Source organism: Rhagoletis zephyria, unplaced genomic scaffold (assembly GCF_001687245.7).
Source record: "Rhagoletis zephyria isolate East Lansing unplaced genomic scaffold, Rhagoletis_zephyria_1.1 Rzeph_scaffold_00398, whole genome shotgun sequence".
In the NCBI taxonomy this organism is placed as follows: domain Eukaryota; kingdom Metazoa; phylum Arthropoda; class Insecta; order Diptera; family Tephritidae; genus Rhagoletis; species Rhagoletis zephyria.
Window position 1 is genome coordinate 159,513 of NW_016157482.1, and position 21,027 is coordinate 180,539.

Genomic DNA, 21,027 nt, shown 5'->3' on the forward strand with positions numbered 1-21,027 from the left:
TATAAAGTCACAAATTTTAATTTTTTATACATACACACATGTGTAAAGGTATAATATTTTTTTTTATTTTAATTTAGTTACAATTCAGTGGAAGCAATATAGTTTCCAAATAGTGTATGTATATGTATATAAACAAAAACCACAAATACAGTTAAAGTTACAGTAGTGTGACAAAAAATTGCATATAATAAAGTAAAAATGTGGCAAAAGGGGGCGAAAAGTAAAGCCGTCGGTAGCAAAGGGTGGGATTGGAAATTACATTGGAATGGAGAAAAAAGAAGAAAAACAAGAAAAAATTAACGTCAAATACAACAAGTCAAGTACACGTATAATCAGTTATTAAAGTTGATTATAAAAAAAAAAAATCAAAAAATGATTAATTGCATAATGGGTCGGCAGAAAGTGGTTATAGTAAGTAGTAGTAGAAGTACTAGTAGTGGTACTGGTGGAGATGGTGGTGGTAGTGGTGGTAATAATACGAATAATTAACTATATGTATATATATGCATATATGTAGGTGTGAACTTAGTTAAAAGAAGCTACGATATAGGCTCTTAATTACTTTAAATCATCGGTATCTTCGATAAGATCGGCATACTCCTCCCAATCGTTGTTCGTTGAACGTGTGCGCAGATTTGATATTGTCGGTATTTCGTCGTCGTCGTCGTCGCCATTGCCATCCATATTGTTGACGGCGGCAACACGATTCTGAGCGGCTGTCGTAGCGCCCGTTGTGCCGCTTACCACTTCGTAGTCCTTTAACTCAGCCTCCAGATCTTTTTCCCATTGTTCTTCTGCGCATGCGCGTGGTATGTGTTTTTTCAACAGTTGTTTTTCGGAAGTATTTTTTGATAGGTTTTTATTTGAGGGGAAAATGAGATAAAATTTTGCGTAAGTGGCAGTTTTCATTGAAATTCATTAAGCACATTATTTTAAAATTGAATACAATTAACTGTTATACGAGTAATATTTTTTTTTTAAGGAGTATTGTGGGTACGGGTGTACATTGAAATACATATATTTGTTTATTGTTGTATGCAAGTAATTATTATTTATGTACTTATGTTGCGCAAGTAGATTATAAAAAATATTATATATATATGTATAGGTTCATTTAATAATAAACTGTTGGCTAAGCGCCTCTAAGCCATTCATATAAATACATATGTAAAAATATATATATGTAGGTATGCATGTATGTACAATAATAATATTTATTAAAAGTTAAACTGTTTTGCATTTTTAGTTTATACAAAATGGAGTTGAGCTGTTTTGTGTTTGCATATGAAGTGCAATATTGAGTGATATTGCCTTAGTATAGCCGATGAATTTAAGAGTTTTTCATGTAGTGTTGAAACGCTTAGATCTGAATACCTTAATGTAGGGCTGGGACTATCCGTATATTCGGATATTCGCTTGGATACTCGTGTAGACGGATAAAATCCGGATATGCCGTTAATATCCGTTATTTTTGCCTTCTAGATATCCGTTCATTTTGTTATCCGGATAGCTGCATACTCCAATTTTTTAATCAGATCCGGATTATTCACGAAAATTTAATTATTTTACTTAAAAGTCATTACTTGGTATGAAATTAGTTTCCTGTGTTTTTTTTTATAAATTTTGGTTAAGTTCTACTTTCAAAACCTATCAAATACTTTGAATTTTATAATTCCGAGCCTTCGACCTCTTTTTATTTTAGTGCTTTTTTCCATGTAACCAAAGAAGACAGGGTAAATCTTAGTGCCGCAGCTCTTGAGTTTAGTCAAAGTTGTCCTAACAAATTTTTGTATACAAAACTTCCACTTAAAATTGATCAAAAATATCTATCAATATTACAAAACTAAAAAAAAGCTCAGTGTAGGGTTTAGCTAAAACAGAAAGATGGGGTCGGACTATCCAAGTGCGACGGTTGAGATGTTTCCCTCGATTTCCTGATGCCAATTTCGGCATACAAATTTAATTCCTATTTCGAGTAATAATGCTAGTTCAAGGTGGTATTAACCAATTGTTTTTAGCCACGCTTTTTCAAAGATCTGGACACTCGCGGAGAAAGTTTTTAACTGCGTCTTTGTGTCGAGCTCTTCGCAGCTGCAACATAACCTATTCAACGGTAGCCGCGAGTTTGCATGTATTTTACTTGTTCATTCCTAACTGTGCTCCGGTTTTAAGTAGGTCGTAGTTATTCCACATAAGTCTGGTAATCCTAGACGATCCCGTTAGGCTTCACCTCTGCTTAGGTCTCCAGCTAGAATTTTCGCTGCACTGGAAATCATATTAGGCTCATTTCAAAATAATCAGAATTTGGGGCCAACTCTCTCGTAGAGGCCTTAACAAATTTTGAACTAACCGAAGAAGAGGGAAGCGTCGCTTTTGTTTAATATGAGCTGGGCGTACGGCACTTTTTTCTTTCCCAGGTGAGTCCAATACATCCTGAGAGGAGGTACATTGTGTTCTGTGATTCCTTCCCCTTACTTACTATATTTCGAATCGCTTATGATTTAAAATGCTGGCTGGGTAGAAACCAATTTCATATAATTTGGTGTTACATCCTTTTCGGTCATGGAGTGAATAGACAAACTTGGGGTAGAACTCCAAAAACAACTTTTCAGGCGTCCATCACATTTCAGTCTTCCAGCAGTTTATTCAGCTATATGTTATATATTGCGGTGCGAGCGCTGAAAGCTATAACTTAGCTTGGCTTGGAGTTTTACACTTAATGCTCTTGCGGAAGGCAATGTTATCCAACTGCTAGACCTGCGCTATAGCTTGCAATATAAAAGAGCATAATGAATTGAGAAAAGTTCACTGACAATGCATCAGCCGACTTCACCAATCTAAATCATTGTTGAGAGGTGCAACATGAAGTGATATGCATAAGCTTCTAACAGGATAAACGCAGGATTATTACAAATCCTCTACAGGACACTGCAGACCGAGAAGCCAGCTCGATAAGCTAGGAATATGGTCTAATGATTTTTCGTGCTTTGCAACTCTGGCAAAGAGACATCATTACATCAAATCTTTAAGCTGGGAAGCCGTTCCAAGAAAATATGAAGAGAAGTAACGTTCCATCATCACATGCACTTCTATTCCCTAAAGCATCCCCTAAAGCTCTACTGAGCTATCTAGAGATTTTAGGCTAAGGAGAGAAAGTAAAAGGTAGGGGGCTTAGTTAGTATCTATCCTTGACTATCTGTCTACCTAATCCACTAGATAAATCAAGAACAGAAGAGGAAAGCGCCCATCAAGGCAATGCTTTCAAAGAAAAGACGTTTTTTTGCTCTACTGTAAAATTTCAGTGCCGGATCTGTTAAAAACTAAACTAAGAGAAATATACATTAATAGTAGGTATTCATAAACAAAGCGTTTCAAAACCTACTTAGCGAATGTTTTTTTTATGAATGTGAATATTTTATTTAAATGTAAATAGCATCACTAGATTTTCAATACAGTGAAACCTCCAAATAACAAAGTCGACGGGATTGGACAATTTTTCATTCTATCTATAGTTTCGCTATATTTATAGAATATTAAAACATCGCTCCAACGAAAAATGCAACCTGCGGAAAAAAGTCGTTACAAGTATAGTTTGCTATGTAGAGGCTTTAGGACTCTAACCGTTAATATGTTCTTTGTTATATTTCAGCAAAATTTTTGTCATATTGTTTTTCGTTTTATCAAAGTTTATTATATCGAGGTTTCACTGTAATTGTTTCATATATATAAAAGCTCATAAGCGTTATTGGTTTAAGTATGTGTTTAATGTATAGAATTAATATTGATATACATATGTACACATTCATATATATATATACTATATATGTAGATTCATCAAGCGAAAAGCAAGAAAGGAATTTAGATATTTATGTTATCTGCAGCACATTTTTATAAAGGATGTCTCAAAATGATCTCGTTATACTATATACAGGCAGAGAGGATATTTCTTAAAACCCTTAAGTTCTCAAGTTATTCATAAAAAACCTATTTGTCCCGACATCACCTAAAAAACAAGCTTCAACACCTTTAATTTTTCAGCAATTTTAAGTTTATATATATGTAGATATCTTTGGAAAGAATAATGGCTTTTGCGAAAATACATACACTAACCAGAATATGTTTCCGTACAGTGTTTTTTTTTTGTAAATATTTGCAATGTTTTTCGTAATAAATTTTTTTCGTTCAACAGTAGTTTATAGCCACTTAAAACTTGTACTTTATTACACTAAAATTGAGTGTACTACAAAACTGCATACACAAAAAAATTCTAAAAAAATTTGTTTAAACGTTGAAATTTTTGGTGAAAATTTGTCAAATTTTTCTAAATTTTATAAAAACTTTGAATCTTTAATTTATATGCCATTTGATGCACAAGGATCTATATTTCTATTAAAAATGAACGAAAAAAAATTATTACGAAAAACCTTGCAAATATTAAAAAAAAAAAACCACTGTACGGAAAGATATTCTGGTTGGTGTAGTTCGAATGTGTGCAACAAATTTGCAAACAGTCTGAAATTTGCAATTTTTTTTTTACATTTTCCACTCTGGTCGTTTTTTTTTCTACAATTTTACAAGAAAGCATTTACATTTAAGTAATTTTCTGCAAAGAACGTTTTATTCTGAGTAAAACAAGGTGCATATCAGTCTGTGTAATCAATTGCTAAATATTTTGAACTTGGTATTAAGTGATTTTCTCCTTCAATCGATCAATTCTTATATATTTAGTATGGCCTTACTTTTTAAATAAACGACAAGGAAAATAAAGTTTGACTTATTTTTTTTTTGTTTAATAAAAAGAAACCACATCAATTTGAGACACCCTATATATGCGTGTACATACATACATGCGTATTTATGTATCAGAAGCCAAAAACCCTTAGAGTATTGCACTTTTTTACATGCTTTATCTTACCACACACCAATTGAATTATTTAAGCTGGAATGGAACAGAAAAAACATGCCGCCTACCTTCGAATTCAAATTAAGTTTACATAGTATTTTCTAAGGATTTTGCGCATAGCCTAGGCAAAGACCATTGCAGACTTGTACTCTTTTCGGAATACGCACCGTAACTGTAATATAATCTTTTTTCAAGACCACAAAAAAAAAATAAAATAATCAGTGGTGCATACATATATGTATGTGTATGTAAAAATAAAAATAATTGAATAATTTGAAAATAAATAGATAATGGTGCGAGTTTTAATATTAAAAAAAAAAGTCAAAGATTTACAAGAATACTATTCACGTGTTTATGAATATTCATCGTGAATGTCCGTGTTAAGAAATTTGGTTAGATTGCCTACATACATATGTACCTATGCATATTTTAATGGCAATGGGTTTTTTGAAAACCTTAAATGTTGAAATCCTCCTTCCTTTCTTGCCAGACGCTTGGTCATGTAAAATAACTTATTTGTTAAATATAAAATGTATAATAGTCTACTTGTATAGATTTTACATATAAAAAAAAAATGTATGAATGCCAAAAAGCAAGCAAAAAATTAAATCATCGCAAACGTCTAAAGTTAAAGTCAAGCGTTAAAATAGCAATTTTTATGAAAAAAAAACAAGCAAATATACATTTATTTCGAACAGAAACTTGAACTCAATTTAATAAAGAAAAAGTATAGTGCTTCTGATGCTTAATACATATATTTTCAATAGATTCAACGTTTCAAAGCATTTCAACGAAGTTCACAAACAGACATACATAAGTATGGAAGAAAACAGATTTAAATGCAAAAAAAAAAATTCATATAGAAAAAAGCAGCTTTGCACCTCACTATAATTTCAGGATTTTAATTGACTTTGGTTTTTGTTTTTTTTATTAATTCTTACACTCATAGTAGGAGAATAGCAATTCAAAGGAATAATAGGGAAAATATATAAAAAAACATTTAGAAGTTTTTTTCTTGTATTTTGTGTGGTGAGTTGGTTAACTAAAAATGAAAAAGAAACAAGAATTCCGTATGAAAGAAAAACTAAAAAAAGTGAATTTCGTATGGAAATATTTTAAAATTGCATGTTACTTACTTGGACGTTACACGATCAAGAATTTGCATTTCAAGTTGCAATACACTTACACTTTTTTACTAACACACTGCCATTTTTACAACTTCACCATCGACTTGATCTCAATATTCACTTTCAAGTCGTGTGGAACAGTTAGTGTGTTCCAGTACTGCAGCATACGGAAACGAGGCGAGCATAGTTTCCTCGTTGACGATATTTTAATTGGTTATCAAGTTACGAGCAGCTTACGTCACTGCTGTCAACTGACATCAATTTTGACAAGCAGTATGTGTGATCAACTTGAAAGCGTGTTCTTGATCGTGTAACTGCACGTTTATGTACATTGCTTTTTTTTTTTTAAGGAAGATTGGAAGTGCTAATTTCAATTTTGTAATGCGCTGTGTGAATCATAAGAAGCTGGCAGTCGAAATAGAAATTCGGCAACAGTGTTCTATACAAGGGCTCGATATTTGGACGATACATTTTATACAAACAACTAAAACTTCACTACGAGAACAAGGCCTTAGTCAAGTTATTCGGTATCGAGTGGATTACTGGAATCAAATAAAATTATAGCTGTTTTCTCCAGAATACAATACAATATAAATTGACGAAGCGCACTCTCTATCGAAACTGTGATCCTAAAATCAAATTTCGATACGAGTTCCGTTCGATATCGACTGCCGCGATTCGGGCCCAGGTAATTGATATACGCAATCTAGTGCTATTTCAACGCCTCGCAAATTTCCCTCATTCTCAGAAGCTTCATAAAAAAGACAAAAACCTGAAAGCAATAAAAAGTTGCGATGAATAAAGTTACCGGCGTATTTGCTCTGAATGTATAGTTTTCAACGTGCGAAACTCGAGCTGCACAAATAAATCCAAATGGAGGAGCTATCCGCAACAAAGTGTCTGCCGAGTTTGCCCACAGTGAACCAAAAATTAAGAAAGAGGGACATTTCGAAGCAAGTTTGGCTATATTAGGAAATAACTCGGATAAATTTCCGCATCAATTGATACGCGTTGCTGGCAGAGACATAACTTCTATAAGAAAAAAAGTCAACCAGTGAGTGAGTCATCTATAATTATCATTCAAGGACTTTTATTATAAAATAATATATATAAAATAATTATCAGGGAGATAAATATTTTTATGTCTTCAAAGACTTTTATTTTAAGACTTATATTATAAAAGTCTTTTCATAATAATTACGAGTGCGAAAAAATTGTTTAAGTCTTAGAAGACGGGGCTTGTTGAGGACCATTTCGGGATTATTTGGAGATCAGCTCGGGGCTAGTTGGGGACCAATACGGGACTATTTGGGGAATAGTTTGGGACCAGTTGGAGCTTAGTTTCGGACTAGTTCGGGACTACATACATATATAATCTAGTTCCAATCTAGTCCCAAAGTACTCTCCAACTAGCCCCGACCTAACCGCGAAATGGTCCCAAACTAATCCCGAAATGGTTTGAGCAAGCCCCTTTCCTTTAAGCCAAACAATTTTTTGCACTCATAATTATCATGAAAAGACATAAAAAAATTACGAGAAGACTTTTATAATATAAGTCTCAAAATAAAAGTCTTTGAAGAATTAAAAATATTTATCTCGCTGATAATTATTATGAAAGACTTTTATTATATAAGTGTTAAAATAATAGTTATCGATGACTTAAAAAATTTTCCTCACACATAATTATTATCAAAAGACTTTTTTAAAACTCCACCATGAAATAATTATTATTCTGGGTCTCTGGTTGATAGACCGTCAAAACAATAGATGAAGTGGGCTCGAGCGCACCGAAAAAAAGGAAGTTTCAGGTGGCGGAATAATTTGAGGGATAGTTTTTGGGAAGGCAATTGCAGCAATGTTCACCGATTTTCTTGGTCAAAGAAAACCGGTAACTTAAAATATATTAGGCGGTATTATGGTATGGAATAAAGGAAATATTATGGGAAGAAGGCGTCGTTTGAAGAAGAAAAATGCTGTTTTCTTTCTTTTTTTTTTAGATTTTACTTTTGCTAGGACATCAAATCGTAAAGCTACTTTTTCAAAATTTTTGTTAGCGAAAATACCAATAAAAATTAAGGATCTTGCAACATTTTCTTGCAGCTAAGGTACGCATGCGCTGCTGTGCAATGAAATACGGTTCGAAATTTCTATCAAAGAATAAGGCAGCAATCCAATGATTTCAGTTATGGAGCTGGTTCCTACAAAAACAAGAAGGAAATCTGGTAACAGACGTCTAGCGACACACGTGGCGCGTTTAACAAAGAAAAAAGATGTGGCAAGAACAGCAATAATCCGACTTTAAAACAACAAGGCCCTTTGAGCCGACGGTTTACCGACTGAGTGGTTTAAAGCTGACAGCGAAGAACAGGTTTGGCGCTTGTACCAGCCATTAAGTCGAGTTTGCTCTGGTAAATACATAGCCGTAGTTTGGAAAAGCAGTGTACTTTGCTCAAGCAGCAAGCCAGCATTTTTCAGCTTAGAGAAGGAAGCACAAGAGGCTGGTATGGTGGTGAACTAGGCCAACAAAAGCAAGGGCGCTCACGAACAGAACGTGCAGAAGGACCTGTCTGCACTCGGAATGAACAACTCCCACAACTTTGCAACTGAGAGAGGCGATTGCGAAGTTTTTTGGTCTCCTCTCAAACCGATAAACGGCTGTAGTGACAAATAAGAAGAAAAAAAGTAGTACTACTGAAATTTCAAATGTAGAGAAATTATCTCTTATTATCTTATTATTTCTTGCGTACATTTAAAGGAGCAATATATTAACATTTAGATCATGTTTTAGGTTGCGCACTGTAAAAAGGATATGCCAAGCGCAAATAAGAAATAAGAAATAAAGAGCAACAACCAATTAAATCTAATTTGCTAGTAACTCTAATAAATTTAAAGGTTAAATATTAAAGGGACACACTTGCATACAGTTAACAAAGAAAACTAAAGGATTGCACTAAGGAAACGTAGGCTCATAGAGGAACATACACGCACACACACACACACCGATGCACTTGCGCACATCCACAACTGCACACGTACATACATAGACTAATAAAAGCAGATAAGTAACGTACATTTAATTTAAAATCGAACTCCAATAAACGAACGAACGAACAATTAGACAAAAATAACGAACGCACTAATTAGCAAAAAAAAAATGTAAATCGAAGTAACTAATACGAATATATGATTTTCATTAAGTTTTTGTATTTTGTTTTTTGTTTCAATCAAAATTTAGCTAAACATTTTAGGGTATTATTGTTTTTATAACGGTATGTATGTATTTATGTAAGTAAATTTTGTATAAAATAATTTTGATAGATTGCGTAATGATAATTGCATAGGAATTGTGTAGTTAATTGTAATTGTAATTTGTAAAATCAACAATTCTAAACTTACCACACAAAATTTTTAGTTAGGTTTTGACTTTTGGTATTTTTTTTTATGTAAATTTTTTATTATATCGAGTAAACATATTTTTTTGGGTTTCTTTTTATTGGATTTGCAGTTTTAGCTTTCTTTTTTGGGAGTTTGGTTTTTTTTCAAATCATTGCGGTTTCTTGTTTTTTGTTTGTTTACATAAAGTTTTTGTGATACTTTGGTTTTTGCTTTTAGTAATTTTGTTAGTTTTTTTTAATAGTAATTTAGCGTAAATCCATTCAATCTTCTGCAAGATGATTGAAAAAAACGAAACGAAAAGAAAAGTAAATAAATAATTATGAATTTTTTCGTTAAGTCAAATTGGTTTTTTTTTGTTTTGTTTTTGTACGAATTACTAATTGAAGCAGACAATATATTAACCATAAATTATTGTTTGTGTTTCGGTAGAGTACTTTCGCTCATAGTACCTTTCAAAGGAAATTATAATCTTAATATTTTCTTTTTTTTCTACCAAATAAAAATAACTCATAAACTATATTTGTTACAGTTTCATTAATTTTTGCTTTGTTTTTTTTTTTTTTAAATTTCATTTACTGATTTCGGAAAATGGAAAAATGCAGAAAGCAAAAGCGAATATGAGCACCAGGCAAATGAAAAAAAAAATTTAGAAATTCAATAGGCGACAGCACTAAGGCGGGGTAGTAGCGAGTAGAAGCGTGCTTTAGGCAAAAACGAACGAAAAATATTCGACAGAAACGAAAAATGCAATAGTAATTTTAAATGGAAAATGAAAGTACATAAAATATGATGAATAAAAGTAGAGTATGTGGTATATGAGTATTCTTTATTATGGTAAACGACGTAAAATACAGGGTGGTTGGTAATTTCTTAATCCACTTTTAAGAATAAAATAATGATATAACAAAGACCTGCGACTTACGAGTATAACAGCACAGCACACAGCAAAAAATCGGTAATCGAAATATTTTTTTCTTTATAATTATATTCATTGACTAAAAAACTACTGTTATACCCGGCTTTGCATTAATTGCGTTGAATCTGTGCGATCCACAAGCTATTAAATATACTTCTGTGAATTTTTAGTTAGCTCACTTTAGGTCTAGGTGTGCGATATTGTCGTTTAAAGTATAAAACCGCGTAACTGACATTTTTTTGCCAAAAATTGGATTTGCTCACACAAGCTCTGAGCGCTAGTACTCCGTAGGACCTGGGTTCGATCCCTGGTCCGAGTAACATTTAAAATAGAAAAAGTTTTTTTCTAACAGGCCGTTGGAAGTTAAGCTCGGCCGTAGAAAAAGTATAAGGAAAAAAAATTTATGAATTTATATGTAAGTGTCACCGAAACATGTAAAATGGCACCCCTAGGCTCGACAAAAAAAAAAAAAAATAAAAAATTCCAAATTGTCTTGTTCAGATATTCTTTGGTAAATTTTTTTAGAAGGTATGAAAGTATTTGATTATACTAACCAGAAAGTAATAGTAAGGAAGTAAACCACTGATTTTTAACGAACTTAAAATAAGTAATTCATGAAATTACCAATCACCCCGTAAAAACTTTAACAGCCGCATTAATAAAAAATAAAATTACTTGGAAATATTTTATACTATTAAACGTAACCATAACTTTAAGTAAGTTTCATCCATAAAGAACTACTTCAAGCAAGTTTTATTTGTTTTTAAATTGGCTGCAAGTGTATCACAAAAATGCATGTATGTATGTACCTACTATTCATGTAGTTCAGCATGTAGTTATTTTCTGTTATTTTTATTGTTACTGTAGTACTCGTTGTTGTTTTATCTATTGCTAACACACTTATACATACTAAGCATATATATAGTTTTTAAATGTAGTATGTATGTACATATTTAACTAGAAGTATCTGTGGGCTAATTTGGTGTACGTAAAGAATTCTTCCATTTAATAACTACGCGGATCGCACTCAAAATATGCCGGTATTTTTACGTGTGGGTATGTGTGATTGCATCCATTATCACGTTAGTAATTTCGTATTTCTTTTGATTCTTTCTAGTGATATTTGCGTTTGGTCAATTTAGAATCTTTACTGATGCTCGCTAGTTAAGTACTCATTTAACGTCTATTTTTATTTTATTTTTCTTTAAAGTAGATATTTCACGTTGCATTTTGATAATTGATATACATTTTTTGTTTTTAAATTATTTCTGGTTTTGTTATATGCAGTTTAGTTTTTGGGGTTTTGTTATTAACATCTTTCGTGACTTAATTCATTCATTTTAATAATTAAAAGTCATTGCTGTTGGCGTAGTGAACGTAACCAATATAAGTTAAGATAAAAAAGAAGGAGAGAGAGAAAAAATGAGAAAGAAAGAAAGAAACACAATTTACACGTTGTTTCGTTTTTGTTTGTTTGATTGAATGGCAAATTTGCAAATTTTTTAGGTAATTTTTTTTTTGTTTGTTTGTTCGGTTTTACTAAGCGCAAATCAGCAATGAGATGAATACAGTTAAGTGATAAAATTCATTGGAAGAAAGTGCAAAAAATATGTAGATATGTGGTAGGGCACAAATTTGCTAAAATGCATGTAAAGCAAACTGCTTTCGGAGTAATGTCTGAGAAGAAAGCGGTGAATAAGAAGTACGAAAACAAAGTTTGCACGAACAAGTGCGATTTGCGAATGCACTAGTGTTTTATGATTTAGCTAAGAAAGAAAGAGTTCGAATTTGCGTTTTTTTTTTTGAAATTCGAAACGTCAATGAATGTAATAATGTACTTGTAGTCGTGTAATTTTTTTGTAAAATGGAACTAAAAATTGACTAGAACCATTTTTATGTAAATGAGTTACTGCAGCGATTTAAAAATGATTTTTTTTTTTCGTTTGCGATTTGAATGAAAGATTTACAAAATTGGATTTTGTGCAAATTATTTCATGTAGTCTAACTTTGTTGTAGGAAATGATGAGATCTGCTAATGTAAAAAAATATGGAGAAACCGAATGATCTGCATTCGCCAGCTTATGATGGGCTAAGTTTCACAGATGTATGTAATTTTATAAGAGATTGAATTGAAACACTGCTTAGTAAAGTTAAACTGCTGGGCACTTATTTGAATTGAAGAGAATTTATATTCATTCTTGTATTGAATTGAAAAATAAAAATTTAAAATTCTGCTATTTGTCTTCCTAATAGTAGATGTTCTTAAAGTGTTTTAAAACAACAAAGTTAGGGTGCAGCACACGAAAGCTTTTGAACAAGACGAAATTAATATTTTTTGGACTTAAAAGTTGAGGAATTCGTACAAAGCTGCATATACAGTGACTGAAACAAGTGACCACGTGTTAATTTTTTTTTTTTTAATATTCACAAGCTTTATCAAGCTATGAACCCGAATTGCTACGAAGTATAAAGCATATAGTAAAGTGATAGTATTTTCGTTACATTCACGAAAACTCGGATTATTATTTCATAAGCAAGTCTGCTTATATGGAAAAATATGTAAAAGTCGGCAGGCAAAAAAAAAAGTATTAAACTAAAATTGTATGGGTTAAAAAGTGCATACCCAAAAATGTTTTAAATAATTAATAAGTTCGAAATTTGATGAAAATTTGTAGAATTTATGTAGTTTTTTTTAAGTGGGTCCCGAAATACAGATGATTGAAAAAATACAATAAACAGAATATTAGATTTCAATTAAATTGTTGTGCTTCTACGACAAAACCTACTATTTGGAAGGAATAAATAAATTGAAAACAAATTTTGAAAAAAGTCTCCAACGTATGGAATTTCTTTCCTTTCAAAAATTTGAATACTTCTCTAAAAGATCTGTATTTATTTGCATATACACATATCAAAAGGTTATAACTATATTTTTTCGGACTGCTTTGGGAATTTGTTTTTAGTCTCGTAAGATGTAAGAGTAGTGCAAAAAACTCAAGCATATTGTAACACAAAAAAAGTCATCAAAATATTAAAATTCAGAAACAAACATAAGCTCACGCATGCAGAGCGCTTTGCTCTTAGAAAGGCAATACAAATTATAAGTTGTATAAGATAACATAAATAAGGAGAACTTAAAAATACAAAACTTAAATATAAAAATTTAAATAGATACATAATTAAACAAACAAATTAATTGGTAAAAACAAAAAAATAAAAATCAAAAAAATTTTTTCTTACCATCACTGCCGAGCGCTTGATCTGTCATAGTGTCAATACCCAATTTACGCATACCATCTTTGATTTCCTCCAAATCTTTTTCATTAGTCGCTTGGAAGGAATCCGAAACGAATTCAGATTCACTGTGCCGTGGGCTTTGGGTAGTAAGTTTGTTTACACCAGCACCGGTGGGTTGTTCGAAAATAGGCGATATGTGCTCAGACGCTTTGGCGCCTTTATTAGCTGCTATGGTTTGCTCTTCACTGACAGCAATGACAGCAGCACCAGCAGCTTGCGTTTGGGATTTTTCACTTACTGCGTTTTGGGCTGTTCGACCATTCGTTTAGGTAAGTTTGTTGTTAAGTGAATTTTATGTTTCCATTATTGTTATGTTTTTTTTTTTTTGGTTAAAGTGGTAGTTTCAGTTTAACCGATATTAATTTATCAATTTTTTATTTCGCAATTTTCGTGAGCACCGAATTAGATTTAAATTTAAATCGGCAGCAAAAATAATATAGGTACATGAAACGAAAAAGGGAAGGAGTGCAACAAAAGTAAGAAATTTAACATAAATAAATAATACTAATAATAAAATGAAGAAAACTACAGAATAAATAAACTTTATATTTATTTCTTAATAATCTGGTCGTTGAAGCAAAAGGGATGGATAAACACGTTAATTTTTAATGCCATCAGCAATTTTTTTTAAATGGTTTTTATTTAAGGTAATGCTTATGATAATGCAAAAAAAAAAAACGGGAGTCATAAAAACAGATCAACAAGTCTATTTCCACTCCGGCTTATGGCGATTTCGTTTCTTCCAAAAAAATGTTGCCCTTCTCTGGTACAATGGCATGATGTGATATTTTAAGAAACGAACACAACATTTTTTCACCCTTTGCCTTTATTTTATAACCAAAAACGAAAACAAAAAGGGTCAATCAAAAGGCGAAATTTTTTGGTAGAAACGAAACACCAAGCAGTTCTCGGAAACGGCTCTAACGAGTTTGATGAAATTTTGTACACAGATAATATTTTGGATTTTAAGGTTATCTGAGGGGGCACTATCTCCGAGAAGACTCGTATTCGAAATTACATAGTTACAAATTAATTAAAACATCATAATATGGATATCGAAGGGAAGGCATTTTAAATATCCCTAAGCTATCCAATTCTTGAAAACTTTAAAAAGTATATGCCCTGCGGGCAAAGCTCGGTCAACCTGGTACTAAGTATATATGTGTGTATGTTTGTTAGGGTTGAATCTTGATATCAATTTTTAACCAACTTCCCGATGACCTATAGACTTGAAACTTCGCCGTTGGCTCGGAAACCGTTGACAATGCAATCAATCCGATAGGTGGCGCAGGAGTCGAGATATTTGAAAACCCGGTATTTGTAATACCATTTGGTTCATATTCAGAAATATACATGAAAAGGACTAACTCCATACAAATTTTGATGAAAGGTGGCGCAGGAGTCGAGATATTTGGTAAACTAGTATTTATGGTCAGATTTCGTTCATATTTAGAAAGCTTGTTTTAAACTAATTTTTTCTACTAGATCCATATTAAGTACGTGTTTCGGCGTTTTTTGTGTAATTTTAGCCTCTATACAGTGTTTTTAAGTAAAAATATAATTTCGACTTGGACGAGCCCTGAGAGATGAAAAAATAGCGATTGTTAATAAAAAAAACAAATGCAAAAAAAATTTAACCAGAGTAGACCAGTTCATCTGTGTTTTTTCTTCTTTCTAAGAAATCTAATTAAAGACCTCGACATTTTTGCGAAAGTTTGCTGATTATTATTAATTTTTTTTTTTAAATTGCACAAAGTCTCGACTTCAATAAATTTCAGAGGGCTTTGGTATGGTGGAGGTACGCAACAGGGTACAGGGTATGCACTTAATTTGCCGCGCTTGAGTAATCCCCAAATCCCTTGTTGCGTTTCCCTACTACAATAAAGAATATAGTTAACATAATAAAATTATCGAAGAAACAATTAGTTTTATCGACTAAGAAAAACTTTTTATGTTGAATGTTGGATAAAACACGATATGACCAGATTGTTTAAAGGATATTCAAATTAAAATAAAATCTTTAACAAATATGACATAACTTGCAAAAAAATCAAAGGAGGAAAAATAATATGAAAACAATTTGTTGGATCTGGATTTATATCTCTAGGATGAATAAAAGCGTGGGCCGAAAATCAGCCTTTTTAGAATTCGAATTGGCAAAAATGAACCATTCATTATGCTCTTAAAAAATCTGTGTACAAGATTAAAACTTTTGGTCAATATCTTAGGCTCGCCCAAGTCCATCAAAGTTCAGGTGCCAAAAACAAGTTTTTCTTAGCTTACTTCGATTCTCTGCAAAAAAAGGTCCATATACGAATGTAGGACTAATACTTCCGAAGATAATTGCACTCATTGAACACATTGAACTTTGATGGACTTGGGCGAGCCTAAGATATTTTTTTAGCGCATTTTTGCTATTACCAATCAAAATTCTAAAAAAAGCAGATTTTCGGCCCACGCTAATGAATAACATCCTTTGGCGCGATTCAAAGTGCCACTTTAATGGCCCATGGGATAAATGGAATGTATGTTTTACTTTTTTGCATTTAAATTGATTGACTGCTGCATACAGGAATATCATTGACTTTTATGATTTGATTGATGCTTTTCGTCTATTGTCTGATGTTTGATTCTATACGCCGAGCATGAACCAAATGTCTGTACGCATGTTTGTATGTACATAATTATGTGTATGAAAAATGTATGTGAGAGCCTAGATGTGTGCTTGTGTGTAGTATATACTATGTATGTATGTATATGCATGAAAATACACTTGTATCAATTTAAATTAAAATTGATTGATAGCAATTTGTAGTGAATTATAAAAAAAAAAAATTTCTATTCCGCATTTTCCATTTTCATGTGTTTTTGTAATGTATGTACTGCATAATATTTATGTACATAGAGGAAACATGTGAAAGAAATATAAAATATATATGTACATATTTATTTTAAAGTACTTAGTCGTATTTAAATGTATTGATTTCAGCAAAACATGTGAAAAACACACATATTTTTATACATAAAAATGTATGCGTTTTGGCAGTGGGGCGGACAAAAAATGACACTAGTTACAAAGTGATGACTTCAGTTAAGTGAGAAAAAACATAACTTTAACTGCCGCATAATTAGGCAAAATAAATTGAAATTAGGAATATTCTAAAATAAAAAAAAAAAAAAATATTTCTAATTCTCATTGATAAAAGCTTAAAAATGTGTAAGAAATACTAAAAAAAAAACAAGAAAGTGTAATACATAGCAGCGGAGTAGTAGTAGTAATAGAAGTAGTAATAATAGTGGTGGCAGATTTAATGACAGTATTAGAGAGTAGGCGGTAGAGCATACTTGCAATATTGTATATATTTGTATACATTTCGTTTCACATCATTTGTGCTAACCACACAGCCAACACAAAACTTACCGTCTTCGCCGCTCGAGGCCTGACCAACGCCATCAGCGCCAAGTGTACCTAATTCGGCTGCCTGAATAATTAGTGAAACGCGATAGAAATAATTCCGCCAGAAATTCTCTTCGGTGATGCTGTTCAGTGCGGGAAAAATATGCAAATTAATAAAAGAAGAATAGTACTATAAAATTTACGGTTAGGAGGAGCTCTGTTTTTGAGCTATACTCACATTTTGGGCACTAATTCAAATCGCATCGTTTCCAGCGCCTTATCTTCGGCCATTATGGCAATAGCTGTGGGATACGCTGTATCATAGTTGAATTCGAAATCAACACCGGCTGGTGGTGCGCGCACAAAATTACGACGATCCTGTGAGAGGCCGAGTATTTCCTCTTTGATCTTAGCCTCGTTGGGGTGTCCGATCCAAGCTGCAGCACCGGAATCTTGACCGCCTTGACTTTTCATAAAGGCTTCCTGTTCTTTGTTGAAGGACTCGAGTATGGGCTGTGTGGACGAAAGGAGTTGCAGTTTGCGAAATTATTTTTGGTGAGCAATAAATTTGATGTTTTAAAATATCTAAGAAAGTGGGTTGCAGTTAGACTAAAGGAAAGAACTGTCTCATTGAGCTACGAATTGTTAAAATAATGATGAAGTATTGGCAATATTAATCTGTGCAAATTAAACATTGAAAAGGGTTGAAAAGGCGCATTCTACTTAGCTTTTCATTCAGATAGCCAAGCATCCATCCGGCCCAGACAGGTAAAGACTTATTCGACACGCTTAAAATTTTGGCTTGGCAGCACTATGCTAGGAACTAGGTAACTGTGGAGACTTGACACGAAATGGATCTTGTAAATGCCTTTTTGGAAATAGAACCCTTTTCTGGCCCTAGTTGGTACCTACGCTTCGACAGCCATTATTACTGAGAGGGTAGACTCCCCTCTGTGTAACTAACTGGTCACAATCGAGTGCGATTTTACATGCGCCAAATATGTGTGATCGCAGAGTGAAAATGCCGGCTCCATCTGGGTGATGTTGAGAGTTCAGAGCACAATTTCCGTGACTGTATGCACATGGCCAGGTAACGACAAATTCATATTAGAGCTGCAATATTCAAACCCTTTGTAATAAAGAATTTAATGACAGTAGTACTGAATAGACGGCCAATGCCTTTTGGAATCATTAAGGAAGCCGAAGGCCACTTGGGAATATTAGGTTAGGGACTCACTTTCGAGATACAAAAGATCTACCAGGTCGCAGTGTCTCATATTCTGCTATATCCAAGCACTTAATTAACTAACTAGCTACATAACTTCAGCTTTCGAGATGGTCTGTGTCCTGATACACAGCGAAGTTAGTTTGGGTGCGGGGTCCTAAAGATATTCTGCGTAACTGCGAATCTGATGAACTTGCAAGGACAGGAAGCATAGTCCACGCTTCAACTAAAGACAAATTTCTTTGTTTTGGAAAATAAAAGGAGGGCTGCAGAACCTATGTCTCTGGGGTAAAATGCTAAATCTGGCAGAGGCTTGATAACAAGTAAACTGAAGATCTTATAGAACGTCTCCAACTCTGCCTGGTAATAGGCATCATTATGGGCCACTATGTTATGGGAGAGCATGCCAGTGGAAAGTGATTTCTGGAAAATGACTACTAACGCAGCAACACTTCCTTTGTTTCGGTATGGGTCTGGATCTGGCTAAACTTAGGCGGCGATGTCGCAATAAGTACTTTTTCGGCGGTCTGTCGCACATACATACAAATGTAAGCTCGACAAAAGTCTACAAAATACAACCATGGGCGTAGCCAGGTAGGGCAGGGGTGTGCTCTGTTTTTGAAGTAAAGCCCTATCATTTAACATTTGGCAAATGTCACTGTCATTCAAGCTGGTATTTAATTGGTTAAAGGTTTGTTATTTCACAATACTGAATGTTTTCAAATTATTAAGTTATTCTATCAAAATGGTGAATCCCCAATGGCAAAATTTTTGCACATCTCCAATAAGTTCTTTCAGTGAAGCGACCCATTTTCCCCTCCGTGGCTATTTTAATAAGCGAAATTGTCGAATTTAGGGTAGTGAGCAACCTCAAGAGACCGCCGAGAAACCATTCCAACTGCAAGAAGTGAGTCGTTGGGTTACATTAGGGTGGAGCGAAAAAAAATAAAATTTTCGATTTCGAAATTCTAATAGTGCGGAAAAGTTGCGTAACATGATCACATTGAACCGTGTTAAACCGTTTCGAAAAATTTGTCAAATTATAATTTTTTTATACTTTTTTTAAAGATTTTCTAAAAAATTTTGCATATGCAGTTTTACGCAATTTGCAAGTTGCTAAAAGATCGCGATAATTTTTGGCAATGCATGTAACATTCAGTGTGTTTTTTTTTCAGATATAATTTTTCAAGGAGAAAATCGATCACCCTGCACCTATGTATGTATATATTTTTAAAACTAATGCTTAATGTATGTATGTATATGTGTACACCATATAACCACTTACATTCTCCTTGACAGTCTCCTTGATTTTGGCGCCCGCCTTATTTATTGCCGACGACAAGAATGAACCAAAATGCTTTGCCTGTTGCGTTACTTTTGTGGTAACTGAATTTTTTTATGTACATAGATAAAAGTGGAAACATAGAATTAGCTAAACTATTTAAGTGAGTTTGCTATAATAAATGTACGAAGCTCTCGTCACTACAGTAAACAATAACAACTAATGAGTTTACATACATACATCTGTGACATGCACCAGACTTAAAAAAAAAAAATAGTACACAAGCGAGCGTATTATTAGTAACCTGTCACCATTTCTTCCATTCTTTGTGTGTTAATAGTATTAATTACTATTTTTTTTTTGGAAAAATTTGTTATTTTAATTTGACATTGAAATAAAATTTGTTAAGCACATTGAGCACATTTTTTGTTTGACATTAATTTTGTTACCAATTTTGAATAAAATTTTGTACTGTGACACGTACTGTTCGCTTCTTCGCCCTTACCCTGTCCGATTTGACCCTCATCGCCAGTGGGGGTGCCACCGCCGGAAGCGGGATGCGAATCGGCACCCTCTGTAGCGCTGTAATGAAATGGTAAGCAATATTAAAGTTATATTAGTTCAGTTCTTGGTAATTAATATTTGTGGGTTATATTGGAAAGAAAAGAGTGCAAAAACTTTAAAATATTACATTCAAATACAAAACATTTTTATACACAAAAAAAAACAAGAACAATCATATAAATAAAGCATGCATGCAAAATTCAAATTTCAAATTTGTATATGGTAAATTTAAGAAACTATTAAAGACATATTTACATAACGAGCCCTAAACCGCAAAAATAACGTCAGTGAATTTGTCGATTTTTTTTTGCTTAAAAAATGAGAATTTTGAAAAAATTAAACTTGCGTTTTTTTCGCGCCTACGGCTCTATACACTAAACAATGGGAAATGAAATATACAATGAAATGAAGTAACAAAAATAACTCTTGAATTTAAATTTTAATTATAAGAAGAGCTATAAGGCTACATAAGGCTATAAGAAGTTCCATTTATTATTGAAAAGTTTTCGGAAAGCTTCGTGTTTTATTGGAACAGAGAATACTAATTAATAGAAATGTTTAAATTTCCCACGTGCCCATCGATTATCGCTCGTGGTTCTTTGAAAATTAAGGAGTGTGTTTTGGTGTTTCGAGGTGAAGAGTAGAATGAAATGTCAAGTTTGCAGCCTATGATTTTTTTCTAACCGTTTCCAATAACTGGCAGCAATTTTCGTACGTTGCACGACGCTCAGTGTGACTTTTGAAAACTCTATGAGAATTAATCGTAGCGCTTTCGACAGAGCAAACTTTTTTGTTTGAAAGCTAAATTAATTCCCCTGTCAAGAAAAATATCGCAACTGAGTCAAAATTACTTTTTGACCATAAAAAAAGGGTAAAAATAATGTCCTTCAAAAAAAAAAAAAAACACTTTTAAGACTACC

The 21,027-nt window shown here is 32.9% G+C and overlaps 1 protein-coding gene across 14 annotated transcripts in view; it reads right to left on the reverse strand.

The window, feature by feature from the left end:
* Positions 1 to 21,027, reverse strand: part of Sap47 (Synapse-associated protein 47kD) — a 99,670-nt gene continuing 78,643 nt past the window's right edge. For 7 of the 14 annotated variants that reach the window (XM_017611377.1, XM_017611376.1, XM_017611375.1 and 4 more), the window contains 6 exons: positions 20,028 to 20,125; positions 19,547 to 19,647; positions 17,275 to 17,549; positions 17,061 to 17,179; positions 13,583 to 13,888; positions 1 to 794 (listed from right to left, as the gene is read on the reverse strand). In XM_017611377.1, the coding sequence (XP_017466866.1) occupies positions 559 to 794; positions 13,583 to 13,888; positions 17,061 to 17,179; positions 17,275 to 17,549; positions 19,547 to 19,647; positions 20,028 to 20,125 (1,135 nt within the window). In that variant the 3' untranslated portion in view covers positions 1 to 558. Of the gene's footprint in view, positions 795 to 4,971; positions 5,088 to 9,596; positions 9,695 to 9,738; positions 11,703 to 13,582; positions 13,889 to 17,060; positions 17,180 to 17,274; positions 17,550 to 19,546; positions 19,648 to 20,027; positions 20,126 to 21,027 lie in introns of those variants that run through there. The other 7 variants (XM_017611382.1, XM_017611381.1, XM_017611379.1 and 4 more) reach the window with 5 other exon arrangements.